Genomic DNA, 20,880 nt, shown 5'->3' with positions numbered 1-20,880 from the left:
TTTCCACGCCAACGGCGATGTTTGTTTACGTTTGAACGAAGGCGCGTGGACAAAATTCGAATCGTCCTTTGAGTCAGCAGCCTATCATTTGCATCGCGACGACCATTTTCATAATTTTAAAGTACAGACGCTTGAAGAAGTACGCAGAATGACGTCTCTGGTATCCCTCAAATCAGGCATCGAAACACTTGACGCAAATATCGGGACCGCGACCAGTAACGGCAAGGCAACCTTAGACTCACCCATGTCAACGACAACTTCCAATACCCCGCAATTCTCTTTCGATTTCGATAAATTGCGACGTAATATGGAAGCATTTCAGGCGCGATTTGATGCATATATAGCGAATGATCGGAAGCGAATTTTAGAGGAACGAAATGCATTCGAGAAAGACATGGCAGAGGCACGAGGTACGTGACGGGTGATGTGAGGCAGGAGAAAGGTGGAAGATTAGAACAAAGACTAACAGGATACTTACAGAGCACGAACAGCACATGGGCAATCAAATCGAGCACTACAAAGAGAAGGAAGCCGAGCTAGTACAAGGTAAGTTCCGTCATGCTTGTCTCTTCATACACCTAACGTTACGACCTAGAGTCTGCCCGGGAACAGCAAGAAGTACAAGAAACCGAATCTTCGATTGCAGAATTTACTCGGAAAAAACAGGATCTGACCATCCTGCGCGACGCCGTTGTTGCACAAATCCGTGAAACTCAGTCACTTTTAGACAAGAAACGCGCGGAACGCTCTGTCGACCGCGCCAAATTCCTCGCACAGTCATCACTCAACGCCCCCGAACTTGCGTTTTGGGAACAGAATCTCGGAATGCGGATTGAAGGATTCAAGGATGATCAGCTGAAGATTGTGTATTCGCTTGTTAGCGAAAGCTCGTGGAATCGGGAATATTATGTCCTTGTGGATTTGAGCGATCATGAATATGAGGTTCTGCGATGTGAGCCGCAGTTAGAGAACAGCGTTTTGGAAGGGATTGTTGCGCGGTTGAATGAGTCGCGAGATTTTGGCCGGTTTTTGACAGATATTCGAAAAGCATTTAAAGAGAGCGGTCTGTAGGTTAGACACAATGCGAAGGTGTACGATATGAGTAAGTCGCTAATAATTTGTTCCATCTATAGTACATGTAATAATATACAATCACGCTACACCTCCATAGCCTCATCTCCACCAACAGTCTCCTGCTCCAGTCTATCAATCCCATCCAACTGGTCATTAATATACCTTACATCTTCGTCCACCGGCTCACCCTTCACACTCGCAGAAATCAAGCAAAGCTTCGCAATACTTAGCTGTAACCGTTTATTCGACAGGGAGTCGTCCATCTTCTCCGCCACATTTTCCAATTTCTTTCCGGCAGCCATGAAATCGCCTGTCTGAATATCGTGGATCCAGGAAACTCGATCGTACTTCGAATCACTCAGAAACCGTTCGAGGTATTCCCTATATGCCGGAAAGGCAATGAAAAGTTCAGAAGTATAGCCCGCGTCGATGTAATACCGGTATAACGTCTGCGCAAACTCATACCCATAAGTATCAAAATAATACTTTGTTCGCAATGCCAGATTCTCCTGCGCAACACGACTATGCTCGTCAGAAAATTTGTCCAACTGCGCTTTTTCCTCCCGACACATCTCCGCCAATGTGCGGAAATCCCGGTGCCGTTCACCTAACTCGAAAGCCTGCTCGCCGCATCCAAATGCCAACAGCGGTTTGAGCCACCCCGGTCGCTGCTCCGCGTACGCCCGCTTCAAGTTGTCCGTCTGTTCTCTCTCTTGTTCGGTCGCCTCACAGTATGATATACGTTCTTCATACCCACGACAAAGTGCTTCCGCCAGGCCGACTAGTTGCTCGCAAAGATTGCGGAGGTCAACAGCGACCTGGTCGTCGGCCGTGTCGGTTACTTCCCATAGAGATGTACACACTGCTTTTGTAACTTCGAATTGTCTACTTAGCGAGTTCAAAACGTCGAAGGTAGATGTCCATGGCTGCGTAACACCCCATGCGTTAGAAAGCTTGAAAACTGCCGCTTTGAAGTGCGAGCGGATGACGTATGCAGAGGATGTCAGCGCTGTGAGAAGTATTTCGTTCGCTTCGCGGACGTGTTGGAGCATTATGTTTCTGTGTCCTGAGGCCGTACGCGCCCGGATTAGGCTTTTATTGGAAAACGCCGTTACGAGATCGCCGATTTTGGAAACATCGTTGTGAAAGAACGAGTCCACCGAATCAGAATCTTGGATCATATCCGAGAGTACTTCTGAAAGCATTCCGCTTCGAGATGACGAAGTTGGTGATGTAAACCATAGTCCATAGATATTCTTCGCTGCTTCACATTTTTCCAGTTTGAACAGTGCTTGGTATCTGCTCTCTGCTGACAGGGAAGGGAAAATCGGACTTAGATGCTCGGCCAATCGTCCGAGCGCTTGGCAACGCAAGGTCAGGCTTGTCGATGTGTCGTCTACTTGCATATACAAAGACGCTGCATCATTAGTATATAGTAACAACGATTATGGATGTCGCAGACTTACTTGCGTTGATGATTTCGTCGCTAACCTCTGTGATCGCGGCCTCAATGTCGGTAATCTCATACCCAACCTGCTCGGTCTTGCCAAAATCCAACGGGTTCTCGCCGATAAAGCCATAATACACCGCCTGCTCCAATTTACTTTTGATAACGTCCGCAGTAGAACGCACACTACTTCCGCCTTTCTCATCTTCAAACCTCTCAATCCTCATAACGGCCGTGCCTCTGGCAACAACAATAATGCCAGCATGTCGTGTAACTTGACTATTAATCTGAATCATATCCTCCGCTCCAGCTGTCATTACCTCGACTTCAGGTTTAAAAGGAATCACGTCTTCCCATTTAAACGTCGATAACTGGTTCTCGTCAGACTTCGGTTTAAGTATCGTATCGAGCATGATTACCGCATTCGTAAGGACGATGAAGGCAGTGTATCCCGGTCTCGGAAGGAATAATCTGGGCAGCCGTGTTGAGTGCATTGTGCAACACGTTATTCTGTGTGCGGATAGAATCCTAAAATCCACAGGATCGAAATACGCGGTGAACAAGACGTAAAATATTTTCTCCTCGTCATCTTCATCGTATACGAACGAGGATAAAAGTAGGCCCGTCCTGTCATCGTCAGGAAGCATTTCAATGTCGTGCACGCGAAATGTCTTCTCGGCTTGAGGGTATACACCTGCTATTGACTGGACCAATTGCTCGCGCAGGTCCGACTCAAACACAAGACGATAGTCGCCGGTGCGGGAACAATGCCACATCGTGACCGCCCCTCGAGCATTAGCAGTGACGACCATTCTCTCGCCTCGCCCGAGTAATTTTCCGGGTTTCATGGCAACGACGTCGCGTCGGGTGGATCCCATCTTGACGAACCCGACAATATTACTCCACAACCCAGTCCCCGCACCCCGCATAGCCGTACATGCAACACCGGGTCGTCCCGCACCATCGTGTAGTGCCACTAGCACGAATCGTCCGGTACTTGTGGCGACAATAACGCCTGCTGGCTCGATGTTTTGAAGATGCTCGAGCGTTTCGGATTGATATAGCGGGATAGTGGTCTCCATGCCCTTTTTCCGGTGGAGTAATCCCTCGGCTAGAGCACCGCCTACGGCATCCCAATATGTTAGTCTTCCTGTCGTCGGATTGACCAACACTAATCCTGGTTCGGTGCTGCCAGCGGAAGGCGACACAAGCACGCCGAGTGGCTGGGCTCCTGATGCATTTGATATTGGGAACGAGATTGCCGTGGGAAGATGGTCTGGAGAGGAGTATTTCCACACATACGCAGACGTCGGCGTTAACAAGAGCGCGTTCTCGGTGGCAGAATCAATGCACCCCGTGAATGATCCATCTGTCTCATTAGCTCTGATCCGCTCAAGCAAAGCAGCTAAACAAACAATGAATAGTCTCACCATCCTTGGACTTCAGCACATTGGGTACTGCAGGTAACTTCAACGCGCAATATTTCGCATTCTTGGTATATTCCATGGCACTATCCCGTGGTCGATTCAGCTCTTGCGGGCTCGTGCCATTTCTAAAAGGTACGATAGCGGTGTCGGACGCGTCTGGGAAGCGAAGCAGGCCGGAGACTTGCCTACTTCTTCTCGCTTGCAGTCTCGCAGACCGGCGTTGTGCCATATCGATTGCGCAGTGTACCGATAGAGATTGTGCAATGGATAATGAGCGAGAAGATCCGGAGATTTTATTTTCTCGCCTTCGAAGTGTGAGATGCGCGCGCTAAACTTAATATGGCAGCCAGACACACACACGAAGAGAGAATGCAACTCAGGACGGTTAGTGCGCCCTGTCCTGATACATTTTACTTTGGTCGTTCAAAACTTCCCTGACCCTGACATGCCCAAGCGTTGTTAACGCAATTCCGGCATTATATTTATATCTTCGCTTTATAGCAAAGAATTTATGCAAAGATAGTGTGACTAATACGCATTCAGCTTAACTTCCCACCCTATCTTTTGAAATCATCTACCACAGATGCCAACAATGGGTTAGAGTTGTTAATAAGCGAGCGTATATATCCGTCTCAATATACTGGCGTACGCAAGGATCGTTCCGGCATCTTTTTGTCGTGGGCTGCTGTTGTAGTCGCTGGCCATATGCTTGATACTGCTAGTGACGGAGACCATCTTTGGAGAATCTGACGAGTGCAGCCAGACTCGTCTGAGGTACGGTTCAGTCCTTGACGGTATTACACGCCGAGCGAATGAGGTAGATGATTAATAAATTTGTTTCACCTTGCTTGCTTCACGTTGGAAATAGCTGAGGATTACCTTGCGTATTTACAAATTAATATTGTATTGTACGTCACACTTACTATATTTTACAACCTCCTCCACCCGACCGTCAAGCACTTCCAAGCGCGCGAAGTCCTGATCCCACTATGATTCTATACTCCCGAACGCAATAGTACAAGGATCCATTCGGCCCAGAAACGCACAAAAATGTCGCAATCGTGAACATTCGGCTGCTGCACGAGCAACTCGACCAGGTCGTCAATCTCACAAAGTATCGCCGGGTCTTCTGAGGACCGACGTATACGTACACCATCGCAGGAGAGTATGGGTCAAATCGTACTCCATTCTTAGATGGCGTTGGTCTCATTCGGGCCGCGAATCAAACTTCCCGTCCTGCCCGACAATGAGGACTAGCGTGTTGTGCTGATTCCTGGACGCTATTAACCCATATCATTAGACAATGGGTCAACCAAAACTGCATTCGATTGTTGACGGGAATCACACATCGTGCTCTTCTTACCGGTTCGGGATATAGCGGTTCAAGTAGTCAATATCTTACGCGTCACTTCATCCCTGCGTAAGAGTCGGCTGGACATTAATCCTGCCGCCTTCTCTTTTGACTGCCGCCTCGTCCCCAGCCTCCCACCATTCCCACAAATCCTCCAACGTCCTAATATCTCTCGCCCCATTCCCGCTTTTCGCCGCCCACTCCTTCCCTTGCTCCATACCCAGAATGGACAGTGCCGCGCCAGCAATATCTGCCAATTTCGCAAGCACGCGCCACCGCGCGAACGCTGTGCTCCGGAACCGCGACTCGAGGGTTAATGCCATTAGCAGAATTGTTCGTCGCTGTGCGTCTATGAGGAGATTTGGGTCCCGGTTACGCGTCATGACTGTGTCGAGTACGAGGAGACCTACTACTGCCGCATACATGAGCTGGATCAGCGCTGTTGGCGTCAACGTTGTCTTTACACTGACGGCAGGTGCTGGTGATGGTGGTGTTTGCGGCGAAGCGTCGCTTGATGTTTGCGGCGGTGTCGATTGTGGTGATTCACTTGGCAATCCAGACGAAAGAAAGTCGTCGGTCGCCTTTTTCTGAGAAAAAGGTGGATCGGGGATCGGAACCGAGGCAAGTCCTTGATGGGTCGCTTCCCAGTTTGCCAATAGTTCTTGACCAGCCGAAGGTATTGTCGCATCCACTGTGTCGGGCCGTAATAGATGCCGCGCGACATTTGATAAACCGACGATGTCGCAGAAAAACGCAGGAGAAACGGGGTAGCGGACTTTACAATCACGGGCGTAGATTAGGCTCGGAGTGCCGCTGAAGATATACAGCCCTGCAAGGAGTTAGCATTGATTTCAAACTTGACAGCCCAGTTGTACATTATTAGTCACTGCGGAAACATTCACAAATAATTCCGATGACAAACTTCAAGAAACTTACATATATCCTCGCACACGAGAGTCCACCACAAAAAATCCGTCATGGCGAGCGGTGCCGAAGGGACGGGTGGCTTGACGGAACGGTTCCACCCTAGAGCACAGGCCATGCGGATGCCTGTCGTTAGCCATACTCCACACGCGGGATCTTCGATTCGAAGCGCGAGGAGCACAAGTGCCTGTACGTTTTGTGGGAGTGGACGAGTGAGAGGAGACTTTGTGAAAAGATAAGATTTGATCGATGTCCTGATCTCTGCGAGTGCGTGGTCTGGTGCGCCGATAAGGAGCGCGCCGAGGTAGCGCATGCAGCAGGTAAGCAGGATGTGTGTGGAGTGGACGGACGACGAGAAGTCAATTGTCGAGATAATTGGACAGGGCGGAAGAAATACTTGTTTGAAAGCCGCGATGTAGTCCGTGTACGGCGATGCCGTGGTGTCCTCGCCGTCGAAGACTTTCAAGTATGAGGAGCGGCCGCGCGTTTCTACTACTGACAGGACAAAGGTGCAATCTTTATTGAGCTTGACGCACCGCCGACACCTGCCTGACGAGGCCGCCGACGTGACTGCAGGCGGATCCTCGCATCTACCTTGTTAGCATTACGTGCCTTGTGTATAACATACTGAAATGAATGATGCGCACCTTGACCTTGCCTTGCGACACTGATCGCAAGCTCGTGTAGTTTTTATCCGCTTGTGAGGGTGCCCAAGACTGCTCGAACTGCCGCTTGAATTGAGAGCAGGAACTGTCGTGCTCATCTGATGAATTGACGTGTATGTATATTATACACTCGATATATTTGCGCAGCTGTATCGACATCCATACTCATCTACCAACGAGACCGACCTTTAATTTCCGCGGAGACCTGGAGTGGATGCGGAGTAATCGGCCCTAACCCATGACCCCGGAAATTAATTATTCAGCGCGGTCGAAGCAAACTCACGTGATCGGGAAGCTAACCGATCGCCCAAGCAAGCCGATGGCCTCTTCATTTTTTTACGCGGTTCAGTTGTTTATAAAGTAGCAACCATGCCGAACACGATCAAAGTAAGGAGGGAAGAATTCTCTTAGCAAGTCAAGCATATAAAAACGGCAAAATTTCAAGTATTAAAGTCGCGGCGCGGTCAGGCCGCGATTTTAACTGATCAACTTACACAAATGCAGGGCACTGTAGAACGCCAAAAGAAAAATCGCCAAACTAATAGATCATTTATTTCTTCTAATAATATTTTGACTGGAGAAGAAGGGCAACGTCGTACACCACATCATGAAGAAGTGGTCCAACGGGACGACAACGGGAAGACAGCCGTAGAAGAAACACGTACTATCAGACGGTGTAGCCGTTGCAACCAAAGCGCACATACCTCACGTACATGCAAACGCGATGCAGAATAAATTTTCATTTATTATAATGTTATATATTGTCGCTGTGGGTTGCTATGTAGAGAAATAAAGCTGATGGTGGGTTTTTGCGATCGGCTCGCTTGGGCGATCGGTTAGCTTTGCCGATAAGTTAATTATAAAGAATAATATATGGACTACTGCTTACTACGGTCACTCATTTCAATAAGTACATAATACGATGCACTAACATCAATAATATTATCGGCGCGGATTAAAGGTGAGTCGAAGAACAGCATTTGCGCAAAAATTTGCCACGAGATTGAACGAAAAGTAGAGGTAATATCTTCGGATGGAATATTCTTCTATATTCCCATCCACTTGTTGACCACGCTTAAAACAGTAATACAAACCTGGATAAAAGATGGTTTATGAGTCTTGACGCAGCGACTGCTTCTATTGCTACTTCCTCAGCCAACATTACGAAAGGTCAGAGTAGTATAATAGAACTCATTCAACGTGCTTCACCGTGTCAAGAATGGACGACGGAGCTCTGCTAACTTATGTGGATAACATCTAAATAAGAGCTCGGAGGCAGAAGAAATAGTGCAAAAGTTCGGCCATCCCACTTATTATGGTCATCCGAGTTCCAACAGACCGATAAGTTGGCTCGTGTTCGTGTCGAAACTTTGTCTCCAGACTTCCCATCTCACAAGTCTATGATGAGCTCAACAACATTTTGATTCTCTTCCCAAATGCTTGGATTGACATCAACCCTCCATTATTCATACACCCTCAACAAATGTCCGTTACTCGGCAACTAATTCAGGGTCCTGTACCAACTCCGCTGCAGCAGCCTGCTATGCCGCAAGTCCAGCCCGAGTCTGAGGTTCCGTCGCAAAGCGCAACTACGCCAGCTCCAAAACGATCATGCCTTGCCTGTCGCAAACGACACTTGCGGTGCGAGCCACTTCCACGCAATCAGTCTGGAGCATGCGTGTGGTGCTATGAACACGGAATCGACTGCTACGATTCTGAGCATGAGACAAAGCCCCGCGGTGGCATCATACGGGCCCCTAACGACGGCTCCATCATGCTCGACGGCTCCACCTCCGCGTATGGCGGATTCCAGCTGTCGAACTTGTCATTCATCAGCCAAGACGACCCCGATACGCCGGATCTACTACATCTCCGACAGGACATGCAGAACAAGAGCACGACAACTGAGGCGGACGAGGATCTCGACACCGAGATGAAGCTCGACAAGGCTGTTGAGCGCCACCTCAACGAGCTCTACTATACTCGAGTTCATCCGTACATCCCAATTGTCCCGCGCGCATACCTCGACACGATAGAGCCATCGCAGGTGCTGCTTTCTGCCATGTACGGCGTCGCCTGCCGTCTTCCCGAAGCCATTGTGTCGTCGAGAGATTTTCGTCATATCAAGTGCGTCCTGCAGAATCAATTGGCTTCGCTATTCATACCGTATGAACCTTCTCTTCAGGCCTGTCAAGCTCTCACTCTCATCCATCTCACACTCGAACTGCAGTGTAAAGGCATCGACGAAGTGGAAGCCTGGCCTCTTCGACTTGCCCATGTAAGAATACCAATCTAAATTTTATAATGTTCGGCGGATACTGACTGGCCATAGGCAATTCGTATGGCACTCGAGCTGAAACTACACCGTCAGAAATCATACGCCAATGACAATCCTCTTCTGCAGGAAGTCAAACGGCGCACTTTCTGGGCTCTCTTCACCAAGGACAAGTGGACATTTACAGGCAAAGGCTACCCCCTCATGATCTACAGCTCTGATGTATCCATTCCACTACCAGATCCAACTGACCTCGACAATCCCGCCGGCCCGCCGCATGAGTTTTTTGTAGAGCTGATAAATCAGGCCCGGGTTCTAGAGCATATCATTCCTGTCTGTTTCCGGGCCGATCGGTTCCAGAGTGTCACCGCAGCTCAGTTTAGAGCAGTTGAGAGTGAAATTGCCGAACTTGGCCATCATATTGCGAATCCGCAGTTGTCGTCCGTCACGCGATCGCATTTGACGATAAATTTCGTCGCCATCAAATTACTGTTCTACTCCCCCTTTTTCCGGCCGTCCTTCCCGTCTGAAGCGAATCTCTTTTCCACATTCATCCCGTCTCTCAACGCTCTTCGACTAGCTCTTGCCCATGAGGCTGTGTCGGTGATTTTACAACACGCTACCGTTGACCTTCTTTTCTCCGGCCCGTCAATATGGTCAATTTTATTCTATGTCAACTTGCGATGCTTTCTTGTAGCGCTATCCATCAAATACGACTATGTGGACACGTATTCCCAAGGGCTCCGCGACGACGCAAATAAGGCGATCGACAGAGTGGAGAATCTCGCAAAAGTAATGTGTCAGGATAAGAAATGGTGTTTTATGGCCATGTCGGGAAATCTTGTACTTTGGAGCAAGCGGATCGCGGAAGTAAAGATGGCGGACGCGGCGGGGAAATCGAAGGTCAAGTACCAGCCGGTGCCGCATCAACAGCAACAGCAACAGCAACAGCAGCAAGCGCCGATGCATCAGATGCGGTATTCGGAGTATGTATACAGTCCTGTGCAACAATTTGTCCCGGTAGAGAATGGAGTGGCGTATCAGATGCAGCCGAAATATTCACCCACAGGATCGAGTGCGTCCTCGTCGACACCAACACAGTACACGCAGCAAGTCCATCCACAGCTGCAACACTCCGTCGCAGCACATTTTGCTCCCGAAGCTCAGGCCCAAGTCGTACCTTCGCAGCCATTGCAAGAGGCCAATACGGTGCCTCCAAAGAGGTCCCGCACATATTCTGAGCAACAACAACTCAACACCGCATTCAACATCTCGTTCAATCAGCCTGGCATCCCAGCCTCTCTCCCGCAACCCACTGCCGTCTCATTAACATTCCCTTGCGGAGCACCGGCACCGCATAGCTCGACCTCAGCCCCGACTGAAAATGGGGATCCATGGGCGGGTTTGATTGTACAAAATCAGGAGTGGGGAGAGTTGGGCGATGGGTGGGATCTCGGGTCAGGATTTACAACTGTTGTGAATAACTTTACTGCTGGCGCAGGAAATGGAGAATGGGGTGTCCGGAGTGCGGAGAAATTGGAGTTTGGCGGTGGTTCATGGGAGGGAATGTTTACAGGGTTTGCCTAGATGTTTACCGTTAGTGGCACATTGCTATAGATAGCTGCCGGCGTCGGCTTCTGGGCAATATGCCGTCAGCTCGCCATCAGTTGCCATCAATTACTGGGGATTTGCGTTTGGCAGTTACGGTACGTGTGACTATATCTATTTGAAGTATACTTTTGTACTATAGTTTGGTTCCGGGCGTTGGACGTGCTTGTATTATACTGTACCTATATATTATACTTATTTTGGGATTTTTGGGAGTGATGTATAGTATATAGAATTTGCTGTTTATCAAGTATGAATTATTTGGCAAGTGTGGGAGTTTTCTTAGTCGCGCTGCGCGAGGGTAAGGTTAGTAAGATATCTCGATACTCAGGGGTTCCACTTTGAATCAAATTGATTTCCGATGCGTTGGCCCTACAACACGCATATCGACAACTCGAGGTCCGTTGGCAACCTCTACATTAACTGGCCTCTGTCCTCATTCTTCACCGTTTCCACACGGTTTCCCCCTTCCTACTTTCAATTTGCGTCGGTAACATTCAAGCATATACAGGTTGCCTATCTATAGCGTTCAGAATTATTGTATTGCTGTGAATCGAAGACGCATAAGCAAGGACTATGGTGTCGCCTGAGATTCACAGAGACCGTATATGGATTGACGGATGCTTTGATTTCGCACACCATGGTACGTCTTCATCCTCGCTCTAGTCCCCGCGGCAAGAGCAAGTAAGCGCGTCTCAGTGAACAAAATATTAACGTCCACAAGGTCATGCCGGCGCCATGCTCCAGGCCCGCCAACTTGGCAGCTCATTGTACGTCGGGGTTCACTCTGACGAAGAAATTCTCGAAAACAAAGGTCCCGTCGTCATGACACTCCCGGAACGCATTCTTGCCGTTGAAGCATGCAAATGGGCTACCCGCGCCATCCCGTCCGCTCCCTACGTTACTTCTCCCGAAGTCATGGACCAGTATGGATGCTTTTACGTCGTTCATGGTGACGACATTACCACAGATGCAGATGGCGAGGACTGTTATCGGGTTGTCAAGGATGCGGGGAGATTTTTGGTGGTGCGACGCACGCCGAATATCTCGACTACGGATTTAGTTGGCAGGATGCTGTTGTGCACGAAGAATCATCATATTAAGACAGTTCGGAGCGAGGACGTTGAGACCGCGTTGGCAAATGCCAAGATTGGGAAACACGTCGAGGGTCTGATTACTTTTGAAGCTATCGAAAAGTTCAGGGCATACGCCACCGCCGAAGACGGCAAGCTGCCTCGCGACGGCGTGTTTATCTGGACGTCCTCCTCTCCTGGCAACGACGCAGGCATACTTACGACGCTCGTGGATCCATCTCCGAAATTCATGCAGTCTCATAAACGCATGATTTACGTCGACGGCGGCTTCGATCTTTTCTTCGCAGGACACATTGAATTCCTCCGGCTAGTTTCGCAATTCGCCGCAACCGTCTCGGATGCAGAAGCGGAGGTCGGTATCGTAGTCGGCATCCACTCCGACGCAACGGTAAACAAATTCAAACGGCTTAACTACCCCATCATGTCCCTCTTCGAACGCGCGCTCTGTGTCCTGCAATGCAAATTCGTGTCCCACGTCGTCCTCCAAGCACCGTACTGCCCCACTCAAGCCTTTCTCGATGTTTTACCATGGGACATCGTTGCGGTGATGCACGGCCCCACACGTTTCGATACAGAGGGAGAAGGTGGGAATCCTTATGCTGATGTTAAGCGAGCAGGATTATATAAGGAGATCGGAGAGCATCTGTACAAAGATATATCGACAGAGACGATTGTCGAGAGAGTTACACGGAATAGAGGTGTCTATGAGGAACGACAGCGGCGAAAGGGGTGGAAATCTGATGTCGAGAGTCAGCTTAAGAGGCAAGAGGACGCCAATAGCTAGTGAGAGTCTCGTTCCTCGGAACATTGGGCGCTTAGTTGCCTGTGAGTGTATTGGACTAGTTAGACGCATGTATACAATTATAAATGCTACGGGAAATGAACACCGAATAGCTTCTTTTGCTGTTTAATTGATGATACCTAGACGTATTGTAAAGACTAGACCTGAATTCACGCATCGACACTTGTCAAATTTGTCCATACAAATCCATACACGTCGGCTGACGTACAAATACATGCCCCACCATCGTCATCTTACACATAAAAAAGTACAATCATCGACTTAAAACGTAGGCTAACTAGAAATTAAGAAAGTTGAAATAAATAAAAGGGGAAAGAAACTTAACCGTCGAATTCGCAATGCAATAATTACAACGACGCCCACCTACTTGATAAAACCTCCTCGAAATGTCTTACTTTACTCCATGGTTTCCATTGTGTGTTCATAACGACGCGCTGGTGTTAAAACCAACCGAGACTTTTTACTATCCATTGAATGCATCCTGCGTGTGTTAACGGTCTGAACGATCTCACAGAATAGCAGGGTTCTATTTCGGAATAACTCACATTGTAGATCTCGCGATTAGATTGTAATATTGCCATACTAATTAGTCTATTCCATGGCAACAGCAGGGGCAGGTGCATGTTGTGAAGGCGCCGACTGCTGATCCTGATGCCCGTTATACTGTCTGGGCGGAATCGGTCCGCCTGGCTGAGGCTGATGTTGTGGAGGAGGTGCCATCACGCCCTGCGGTGGGCCCATCACTGACGGGCCACCTTGCCCAGGCTGCGTGACTGGCATAGGAGGACCTCGCATCATGTGCACTTTTGAAGCAGTCAGTACAGATCGCCCTCTCTTAGAGGAAACGCAGACATCATTGGAGATGGTGAGGACAAAAGGTAGGACAGGCTCCCCTCCTCGCCCTCCCGTATCATACAGTTATATGTCCGCGCTGCTTGGAAAGAGAAAAAACTCACTCTGAGGTTGACCATAGAAGCCACTGCTAAAACCGCCTTGCTGACCAGCCGGGATCATCATCGTAGCTTGATGGCTATTTCGACCAGGCGAGCCGTAGCCTTGCGGGGGAGACACTTGCTGCGGTGCTAAGTATGGGGCTGCAAATCCTTGGTGAGGCATGAATTGCTGAGGAATTGGTGGTGGCGGGCCAGTCAAGAATCCCGGCGGCATATTGGGGGGCCGCCCGGTGTAGTATGGGGGCGGATATGGTTGCTGCGCGTACATCATTGGAGGAGAGAATGGTGTCGGTGCCTGCATCATCTGCGGGGCTATACTCGGTGATGCAACTGGCGGTGAAGCACCAGGAATCATAGGTCGCATACTCTCCTCATATCCCTGAGGGATAGGCGGCGCAAATGGAGTAGCTGATCCATTGACACTTGGTGACACCTGACCAGACGGGATCGAGACCCCGCTTCGGGGTGAAAATGGCAGCGGCGTGCCAGGTAAGGGAGGAATGCCGTAGATTCTCTGTATAGACGCGGGTTCGGGGACTGTGAATAATTCTGCGTGCGATGGATTATCGGGGTATGGCCATGTCGGTGGGAATGTGTATGCCTTTGTGATTGTGAATGGCTCATCGCCAGTATGCTCTTCCTTAGCGTTTGCGAACGGATTGAAGCCATCGTTAATGGAGGCCCGTGGTGGAGTAGGAGGTTTCCATTGGGGGCCAAAGAAAGCCGGACTGTCGGACCGCGACACAGTCTTGCTCAACGTTCGCGGCGTGGCAGCCGCGGCCGCCGCCGCCGCCGCCGGCGGCGGCGTAGGAGAGGAAGACGCAATAGAAGCGACTGACGCAGCAGGCGTGGCAGAAGCAGTAGACCCTCCAAACGACGGCGTGAAAGATGCCGCAAAGGGATTAGGCTTGAACTCCATAGCCTTGACATTGAGCTTCTTGGCGGGCGCAGGTGAACTAGGCTTCGCTTTGATCTCAGGCGGCGATGGAACCGGCGCGGGATTAGCAGTCGGCTCATTCTTAAGCTGCTGCAATTTTGCAGACAAACTCTGGACAGCTGGCTTGGCCTTGGTCTCGACGGCCACCTGGTTCTGCTGTTGCACTGCATTCACAATGTCAGCAGTAGAAAGTGGCTTCTTCGCGTCTGACTGCTTAGCATTAACAACAGAATTTTGAATAATCTGCTCTTGCTTAGCTTTGTCTTTCGCGAGAATAGGCACCAGATCCATGGGAACCGGAGTATGAAGTTTGAATGACTGCGAGAAGGCCATAAGCTCCGACAGCCGTCCTTCCTTTTCTTTCTTGGAAATCTCTCGCTTCTTCAAATTGAGCCGTTCCTTTTCACCGTGCACAAATTGTTTGAACGTGCCCATCATAGTCTGGTGATCAAACTCGGATGCAGTCAAGGGACCACCCTTGACCTTCGCGACTGTGGCAACCTTGATATCCTCGAGCGTTGGTTTTTCCGTGGCGGTGGTTGTAGACGTAGCTGGCGGTGCCTCGGCAGCTGCGGCGGGCGATTTCGTCGTGGCTTCTTCAATAGCCGCAGATGGAGCAGGTGCAGAAACGGCGGCAGAAGCGGCGGCTGGCGCAAGTCTAGGACTGGCTTTTGGCGCTGGCTCACTAATTTTACTAGACAAGATCGCCGAATCAACCTGGGACGCTGGTGTTTGCTGTGCTGTGCGCTGCTGTTGTTGCGGAACCTGATTTTGCGGAGCTTGCCCCTGCTGTTGGGCAAGCTTCTGGCGTAAAGCAGGAGGGGTATATCTGTTGCCTATCTTCTCTCGTATGACACCCGAATACTTATCCTCCTCGTCAACGCCTGAGTCATCGACAAGGATGCCACGTTCTTCTGCCACATGGATATTCCCACCGTGACTAGAGCTCTCAATTTCTCTCGCGATCCTCTCGGCTGTGGCTGCGCGTTCCTTGTACTGTGGATGAGACTTGTCAAGTCTGGTGGTGTATATATTTTCGTCAAATGTCGATTGCACACCAAACAATTGCTCGTTAACTGCAAACTGATCCCAGGTCCCTGCGGACGATTCAAGATCGTCAAGAGACTCCATTGGGATGGATTCGTCTGGCTTCCAGGGCTGCAGCTCTCGCTGTTTGTGCTCGGAGGATGAATTTCGTGATATGTCAGTATCAGTTCGGAATCCTATTTTGTTAGCAACTTGAGTCCACAAGAAGCGACGACAGTCATACCATTCTGTTCCGTTAAGTTTACCTCCAAGATCTTAAGATCGACCAAGTCCTTCGGTTGGATCAACAACGTTGAGACCACGGCCTCTTTCGCGTCATCGTCGAGCTCTTCACCCGGTGGAGCAGCAATCTGACGAGCAAAGCGTAATGCGACACCAACATCTCCATGTGTCTGTGCGGACGACAGTACGCCGGCATAGCGAGCTCCAGAACGAACAGTAGCAACAACACTGCTTCCGACTGCTCGAATCAGAAGATACAGTAACCGGTCGTACATATGTCGATCCGCTGTGTCCGTCTCCGAAACGGGTGATTGACGACCATGGTTGTTACCATACGTCCCTCTCGGTCCATTATATGGCGCACCGTTCCCTTGCCCCTGCTGCGCGCCATGATTGCCCCAAGGTTTCGATCCGCGTCTGAAAAACGTTAGAGTACAATTTTGATAATGAACACCTGTATGCTTTGCAAAGACGCACCTCTGACCCTGTGGTCCATCATTCGACGGCGATCCCATGTTTCGCCGCGGATTTGACGCAGCGCGAACCTGCAAGGCAGTACTCCGCTGGCCGGGAGTCGGCGAAGTCACAGGCGCGGTCGGCCCACTATTGACTGCTGTAGACATAAATACGTGAGATTGTCTCGGGTAATCTCCAAGACTCGCGTGATGGAGATCAATGACGTCCTCAGCGTGAGTCCGATCCGAGCACAGGTTAAATGGCGCGATGTATAACGCTGACCCAGAAATCAGATCGGAAACGCAACTAAGGCAAGAGATTTGCGATAGTTAGAATAACTTGCACGCGAATACCAGTCACTCAAGTGCAGCGAATATACAGATCAAATGAATATTCGCGGCAATGCGATGTGGAATCGAGTTTGCAAAGCGAATTGGACCCGATTCACGTCTATTCGGCCAAATATGCTCACAAGAAGAATTCTACGACTTCTATTAAAGTCGATTGCCTTACTCAATGTCGAGAAAGGACAATGATGAACTCGAGCAAACCACCCCAGTGCCAACAAGAAATATTCGCGTGGCTTTCGAATGACCGTTAGAACAAGCGAACGAGCGACGCAGCCTCGGAGAACAGCCAGACGGAAGCTAGAACAACCGGACTCGGACGCACGGGCAGAACCAGTAACGCGCAAAGAAGGCGCTGTATTGGCGCAGGAGGGACAGAGCGCGGGGATGGAGGATGGTGGATCCGCGTAGTCTTAGTAGCAGTGGGGAACGAGATGAGCGCGGAAGTTTTCTTTTAGTTCTTTCTATTTTGCATCTTGAACGTGAACCCTTGGAGCTGAACCGGTTGTGAGCCGCGCGACACATTTAATGCATATCTAGGCAAGTTTTGGAAGTAAAAGCTGCAAATGCAAAAGTAGTCTACAGTTACAACAGTCTTGATCACGCGAGCCTATGCAGATCAGCGGTGGTTTCCCCCGCAAGTCAATATCGGAAAAATTGCTCGCTTAAGTTACCAGTTATCAATCGAACATAGAGCTACTGAAGTCAGTCTAATTAGCATGTATTTCCAATTAAAACGTTCAGTCGGATGCATTTGAACGATTTTCGTCGGCCATTGCGAGAACTGTCCGTTGAACCGAAGCTGAAACCGGAACCGGAACTGGATCGTAGCCTTGACGACAGTTTGTTTACGGCTTAGCTTGACTTAGAATCTTGCGTGGGGTTCGACTGTGACAAGCAACTGTGCCCTGTCTAATGTTATTATTGTGTAGTCCAGTTTTTGATTTCTTTCATTCTATATCCTAGCATCAGACTATAATTATGATTACGATCAAGCCAACACCCACATTCACAAGAAAATTATACATGCGAATTATTCAATCAAATTCTCAGTACTAACCACAAATTTTCGTAACAGGTCGTCATATCCGTTGTAACCTACACTCTCAATGCCAAAAAACTCAATTTCACATCTACCATCCATCGTCGTCATTCGCACCAGTGTCTGCAAATAATGATTCCTTCTTCTTCAACTCCTTATGAGCAGCAATAGAATGGGATTTGGTTCCCGTCGGTTTTTTAGCTCCTGGTGCTGTTCGCGAAGTCGACGCGGTCTTTGTAGGTGGAGATTGGGCCGACGAGACACGCGCGGTTCTAACAGCGGGGGTCGCTTTGGCGGCGGGCTTAGCAGGAGCACTGACACGCCCAACAGGCTCATCGAATGCTGCCCAATCGTCTTCCTCAGTAGGTGCAGCGGTGCGCCCATTTGCTGCGAAGCCGTCGTTGTCGCCGTCGAAGCCGCCCCAGCCAAAGTCGTCGTTATCATCAACAGGCTCGAATTTGACCGCTACATCCGTCGTTGCAAAACCCAGCGATGACGACGCTGACGATGGTCTCGTAACAGACGATGGTGGACTTAATATATTCCCGGCCGACTTAGTTGCAGTGGCACTCGATATGGACGAATCTGTGGACTCCCTCTCGGACGATGTCGTCAACGATGGAACCCCGTGATACTGGGCCTCATCGTCAACGCCCAACCGCTTCGTGAAACCGTTAATCGCCCACCCAGCCCACGACGCCTCGCCAGAATTATGAGCGGCATTGTCCTGGGGTTTTGGAGTACCAGACAACGACGCTGGCGCAGAATTGAGAGGCTGTGCCGACCCGGCGTCCGGCATAGTCGCGGCATGCGTATTTACTTTGGCGAGGTAGATCTCCACCGTCTTGTGTGCCTGCGTGCGGATCAATTTCTCGCGGTCCAGCAGAGACGGACAAACTTCTGGCAGTAACTTGTTGCAACAGTCTTCAGCTGAGAATAGATCAACTGTAGCTGCCAACGCCATCAGTGCGGCATTCCGAGCATGAACAAATGGATCCCTCAGAGACCTCGTAAAAGCAGTAATCAGCACCCTTGACCGAGTCTAGTACCGTCAGCATCAGCTCACTAATCAGCAAGTCATATATCTTACATGGGGCCCCAAATTATTCGCTATCTTTCCCAAGCAGATTGTGGTGTTAGTCCGAATTCCCGGTTGTTCGTCGTTCTGGGTCTTTGCCAAATGCCGGAGTAAATCATTGTTAATGTTTCGGTCGTTCAGTTTAGAGATGACAACCAATACAGCCTTCACTGTTTGCTCCCGCACAGCCGGCGCAATATCCGTAAATCCTGTGAGCATATCTGGGAACACTTTCTCATTTACGACTTTGCTCGACAGCGATTCGATAAACTTCGGCAGGGATTCTAGCAACGCAATCCGGATTGCTCGATCTGTTGACGAAAACATTTTAATAATTGTCGGAACTACTGCGATCTGACATTCCTCCGGTGACATATGTTGAGAAATATCCAACATGACCGCCAAAATCTTGGGCCCGCCGCCGCCAAATTCGAAGCATTTGACGAGCTCGGGGAGGACTTTCAGCCGAAGATAGCTAGGCGGAAATTTATCCCGCACACGCTGAAGCTCTTTCAGAAATACTTCCCGCTCATAGTCGCTTTGCACACTCAAGTTGTCGATGCTCTCCGACAACGCAATCATGTCGGTTCTGAAAAATCCGCCACCGGGCGTTGCTTTACTGTCGTCTCTTCCTACGTCAATAAATTGCTTCACACTGGCTCGTTGCCGAGGAACCTGTTGCACCAACTTCTTAAACGGGCCGAATAGCTCTGGCGGGATCTGTTTTCGCATTGACGATTGTAATTGATCGGACGTTGTGACTTTACCATTGAAGCACTCATATATCAACACGCCGAACAACCAGGAGTCAAGTAGATGATGCGGTTGTCTATTCTCTTACTTAGTCCCTGTGTATGCACAGTTAATAAACTCTAAATCAGCTTACTTCTTCAAGATATCCCAGCCGCTTTTGGCGACTTCTGGCGACGCATACCGTCCGGCCTCCGGAACAAGCCCGCCGAACGTGTAAATAACAGGCTCTTCGTCCTTTGTGGATGTAAGAACCTCGAACCCCGACAATTTCCATTCTCCACTATCTGTAATGAAAATAGAAGACTGCCGGATATTGCCGTGAATGGATGACGCATCGACATTAATAAACTTGACCGTATTCTGCATGCTCTATCAGCACCACATTTCATGTGCCACTCATCAACTAACTTCAGGACATACCGCAATGGAATAAAGACCCCATTTAATGACCTCATTGTTCAACACTTCACGGTTATGTATCGCCACGTCGAGTGGAACAACGTGCTCCGTCGCAATATAAATAACGCTGTCCGACTCATATGTGTCCAGTACCTTAATGACGCCAGGGAATCTCAAGGTGCGCAACTTCTTAGTCGCGTTGCGTGCTAGGGTGAGTCTACTTCGTTGAGCGTTAATATCGAACTCGAAAATCGTGCATGGCGTGTTATCACTCTGAGCATTGTCGTTAGCATTGTCGGCACAACTGCCTTTGGAAAGCAAAGCAACGAAGCTATATATGAGCCTTACCCGTCGCGTGCCGTGGTATATGTTCCATATGGTATCATTGCGAAACTCCACTTTGTCGCCCGGCGTATACGGGAATGCAGAACCCGCCTTCGCGGCGATTGACGTAATCGCGGATTTTAAAAAGTCCATTTGCCAAGTCCGCCTTCTATGCCGTTAAATATATGCAGTGAAACCGTTTCCTGTTGCAAACGTGGTAGGGAGCGTTGTCAAGTCGACGGGTCCGATAACGAGTGGCTTGCTTGTGCCAACTAGATCCAAAATTAGAAAGTGTTGCAAATGCCAGTGACTGACAGAGACCATGGTTGGCAAGTATCCAGTACCTTATCCCCAAATCTCAGGGTGGCTGTCTCCTAATTTATCGACTTGCCGCGTCGTGACGAGCTACCGCCGTCGCTGTTATTACGCGCAGTAAGAACAATTACCGCCAAAACGAGTCTTCCCGACGCCTTGCTGACTTGTGTCAGGTGATATAGATAAAGAACGAGGAATAAATACGCGGAGGCTAGGTCAGTAGCAAGGAGTCGAGACGAGATATTTGGCGATGGTCGATGCGGCGAACAAACCTTGAATTCACGCGGCTGCAAGCGCGGCGTTAACGTGTACTTGAGAACACCTCGGCATTCTTGGTTGG

At 49.6% G+C, this 20,880-nt stretch overlaps 7 protein-coding genes across 7 annotated transcripts; 3 read left to right on the top strand and 4 right to left on the bottom strand.

Annotated features, from left to right (window-relative positions):
* The first annotated feature begins 49 nt into the window (after positions 1-49).
* On the top strand, positions 50-1,105 carry POJ06DRAFT_255801 (chromosome segregation protein Spc25-domain-containing protein). The gene is made up of 3 exons (XM_056187931.1): positions 50-410; positions 481-546; positions 596-1,105. The coding sequence occupies exons 1-3, from the start codon at positions 149-151 to the stop codon at positions 1,069-1,071; spliced, it is 804 nt and encodes a 267-aa protein (XP_056042495.1). The 5' UTR covers positions 50-148; the 3' UTR covers positions 1,072-1,105.
* Positions 1,106-4,206, bottom strand: POJ06DRAFT_224386 (Nup133 N terminal like-domain-containing protein). Its single transcript, XM_056185691.1, has 3 exons — positions 3,952-4,206; positions 2,541-3,890; positions 1,106-2,491 (listed from the first exon to the last, which is right to left on the bottom strand). Exons 1-3 carry the CDS (start codon positions 4,175-4,177, stop codon positions 1,158-1,160), a joined length of 2,910 nt encoding a protein of 969 aa, XP_056042494.1. The 5' UTR covers positions 4,178-4,206; the 3' UTR covers positions 1,106-1,157.
* A 1,152-nt stretch (positions 4,207-5,358) lies between these two features.
* Positions 5,359-6,536, bottom strand: POJ06DRAFT_282195 (uncharacterized protein; the record flags this gene model as incomplete). Its single annotated transcript, XM_056190009.1, has 2 exons — positions 5,359-6,128; positions 6,236-6,536. The coding sequence occupies 2 exons, from the start codon at positions 6,534-6,536 to the stop codon at positions 5,359-5,361; spliced, it is 1,071 nt and encodes a 356-aa protein (XP_056042493.1).
* Positions 6,537-8,313: 1,777 nt separating this feature from the next.
* On the top strand, positions 8,314-11,103 carry POJ06DRAFT_255796 (fungal-specific transcription factor domain-containing protein). Its single transcript, XM_056187930.1, has 2 exons — positions 8,314-9,166; positions 9,221-11,103. The coding sequence occupies exons 1-2, from the start codon at positions 8,372-8,374 to the stop codon at positions 10,748-10,750; spliced, it is 2,325 nt and encodes a 774-aa protein (XP_056042492.1). The 5' UTR covers positions 8,314-8,371; the 3' UTR covers positions 10,751-11,103.
* A 27-nt stretch (positions 11,104-11,130) lies between these two features.
* Positions 11,131-12,878, top strand: POJ06DRAFT_126752 (uncharacterized protein). The gene is made up of 2 exons (XM_056184316.1): positions 11,131-11,414; positions 11,496-12,878. The coding sequence occupies exons 1-2, from the start codon at positions 11,348-11,350 to the stop codon at positions 12,647-12,649; spliced, it is 1,221 nt and encodes a 406-aa protein (XP_056042491.1). The 5' UTR covers positions 11,131-11,347; the 3' UTR covers positions 12,650-12,878.
* Positions 12,879-13,258: 380 nt separating this feature from the next.
* Positions 13,259-16,449, bottom strand: POJ06DRAFT_269109 (uncharacterized protein; the record flags this gene model as incomplete). The annotated part of the gene is made up of 4 exons (XM_056189352.1): positions 13,259-13,569; positions 13,624-15,780; positions 15,828-16,243; positions 16,304-16,449. The coding sequence occupies 4 exons, from the start codon at positions 16,447-16,449 to the stop codon at positions 13,259-13,261; spliced, it is 3,030 nt and encodes a 1,009-aa protein (XP_056042490.1).
* Positions 16,450-17,555: 1,106 nt separating this feature from the next.
* POJ06DRAFT_126728 (armadillo-type protein) lies at positions 17,556-20,866 on the bottom strand. Its single transcript, XM_056184315.1, has 6 exons — positions 20,570-20,866; positions 20,250-20,497; positions 19,923-20,174; positions 19,636-19,862; positions 18,762-19,578; positions 17,556-18,713 (listed from the first exon to the last, which is right to left on the bottom strand). The coding sequence occupies exons 2-6, from the start codon at positions 20,376-20,378 to the stop codon at positions 17,763-17,765; spliced, it is 2,376 nt and encodes a 791-aa protein (XP_056042489.1). The 5' UTR covers positions 20,379-20,497; positions 20,570-20,866; the 3' UTR covers positions 17,556-17,762.
* Between the last annotated feature and the right edge of the window lie 14 nt (positions 20,867-20,880).

The sequence above is a fragment of the Lipomyces tetrasporus genome (assembly GCF_029532465.1).
Source record: "Lipomyces tetrasporus strain NRRL Y-64009 chromosome Unknown POJ06scaffold_7, whole genome shotgun sequence".
Taxonomy (NCBI): domain Eukaryota; kingdom Fungi; phylum Ascomycota; class Lipomycetes; order Lipomycetales; family Lipomycetaceae; genus Lipomyces; species Lipomyces tetrasporus.
This window is presented reverse-complemented; position numbering and strand designations above follow the sequence as displayed.

Coding starts and splice junctions, on each gene's coding strand:
- POJ06DRAFT_255801 (XM_056187931.1), top strand. CDS start 149: ATGACGTCTCTGGTATCCCTCAAATCAGGCATCGAAACACTTGACGCA. Junction 411..480: donor AGACATGGCAGAGGCACGAG/GTACGTGACGGG, acceptor GGATACTTACAG/AGCACGAACAGCACATGGGC. Junction 547..595: donor GGAAGCCGAGCTAGTACAAG/GTAAGTTCCGTC, acceptor GTTACGACCTAG/AGTCTGCCCGGGAACAGCAA.
- POJ06DRAFT_224386 (XM_056185691.1), bottom strand. CDS start 4,177: ATGGCACAACGCCGGTCTGCGAGACTGCAAGCGAGAAGAAGTAGGCAA. Junction 3,891..3,951: donor TGTGCTGAAGTCCAAGGATG/GTGAGACTATTC, acceptor CTAATGAGACAG/ATGGATCATTCACGGGGTGC. Junction 2,492..2,540: donor CGACGAAATCATCAACGCAA/GTAAGTCTGCGA, acceptor CTAATGATGCAG/CGTCTTTGTATATGCAAGTA.
- POJ06DRAFT_255796 (XM_056187930.1), top strand. CDS start 8,372: ATGTCCGTTACTCGGCAACTAATTCAGGGTCCTGTACCAACTCCGCTG. Junction 9,167..9,220: donor GGCCTCTTCGACTTGCCCAT/GTAAGAATACCA, acceptor GACTGGCCATAG/GCAATTCGTATGGCACTCGA.
- POJ06DRAFT_126752 (XM_056184316.1), top strand. CDS start 11,348: ATGGTGTCGCCTGAGATTCACAGAGACCGTATATGGATTGACGGATGC. Junction 11,415..11,495: donor CTTTGATTTCGCACACCATG/GTACGTCTTCAT, acceptor AACGTCCACAAG/GTCATGCCGGCGCCATGCTC.
- POJ06DRAFT_126728 (XM_056184315.1), bottom strand. CDS start 20,378: ATGGACTTTTTAAAATCCGCGATTACGTCAATCGCCGCGAAGGCGGGT. Junction 20,175..20,249: donor TATACCACGGCACGCGACGG/GTAAGGCTCATA, acceptor GACAATGCTCAG/AGTGATAACACGCCATGCAC. Junction 19,863..19,922: donor GGGGTCTTTATTCCATTGCG/GTATGTCCTGAA, acceptor TAGAGCATGCAG/AATACGGTCAAGTTTATTAA.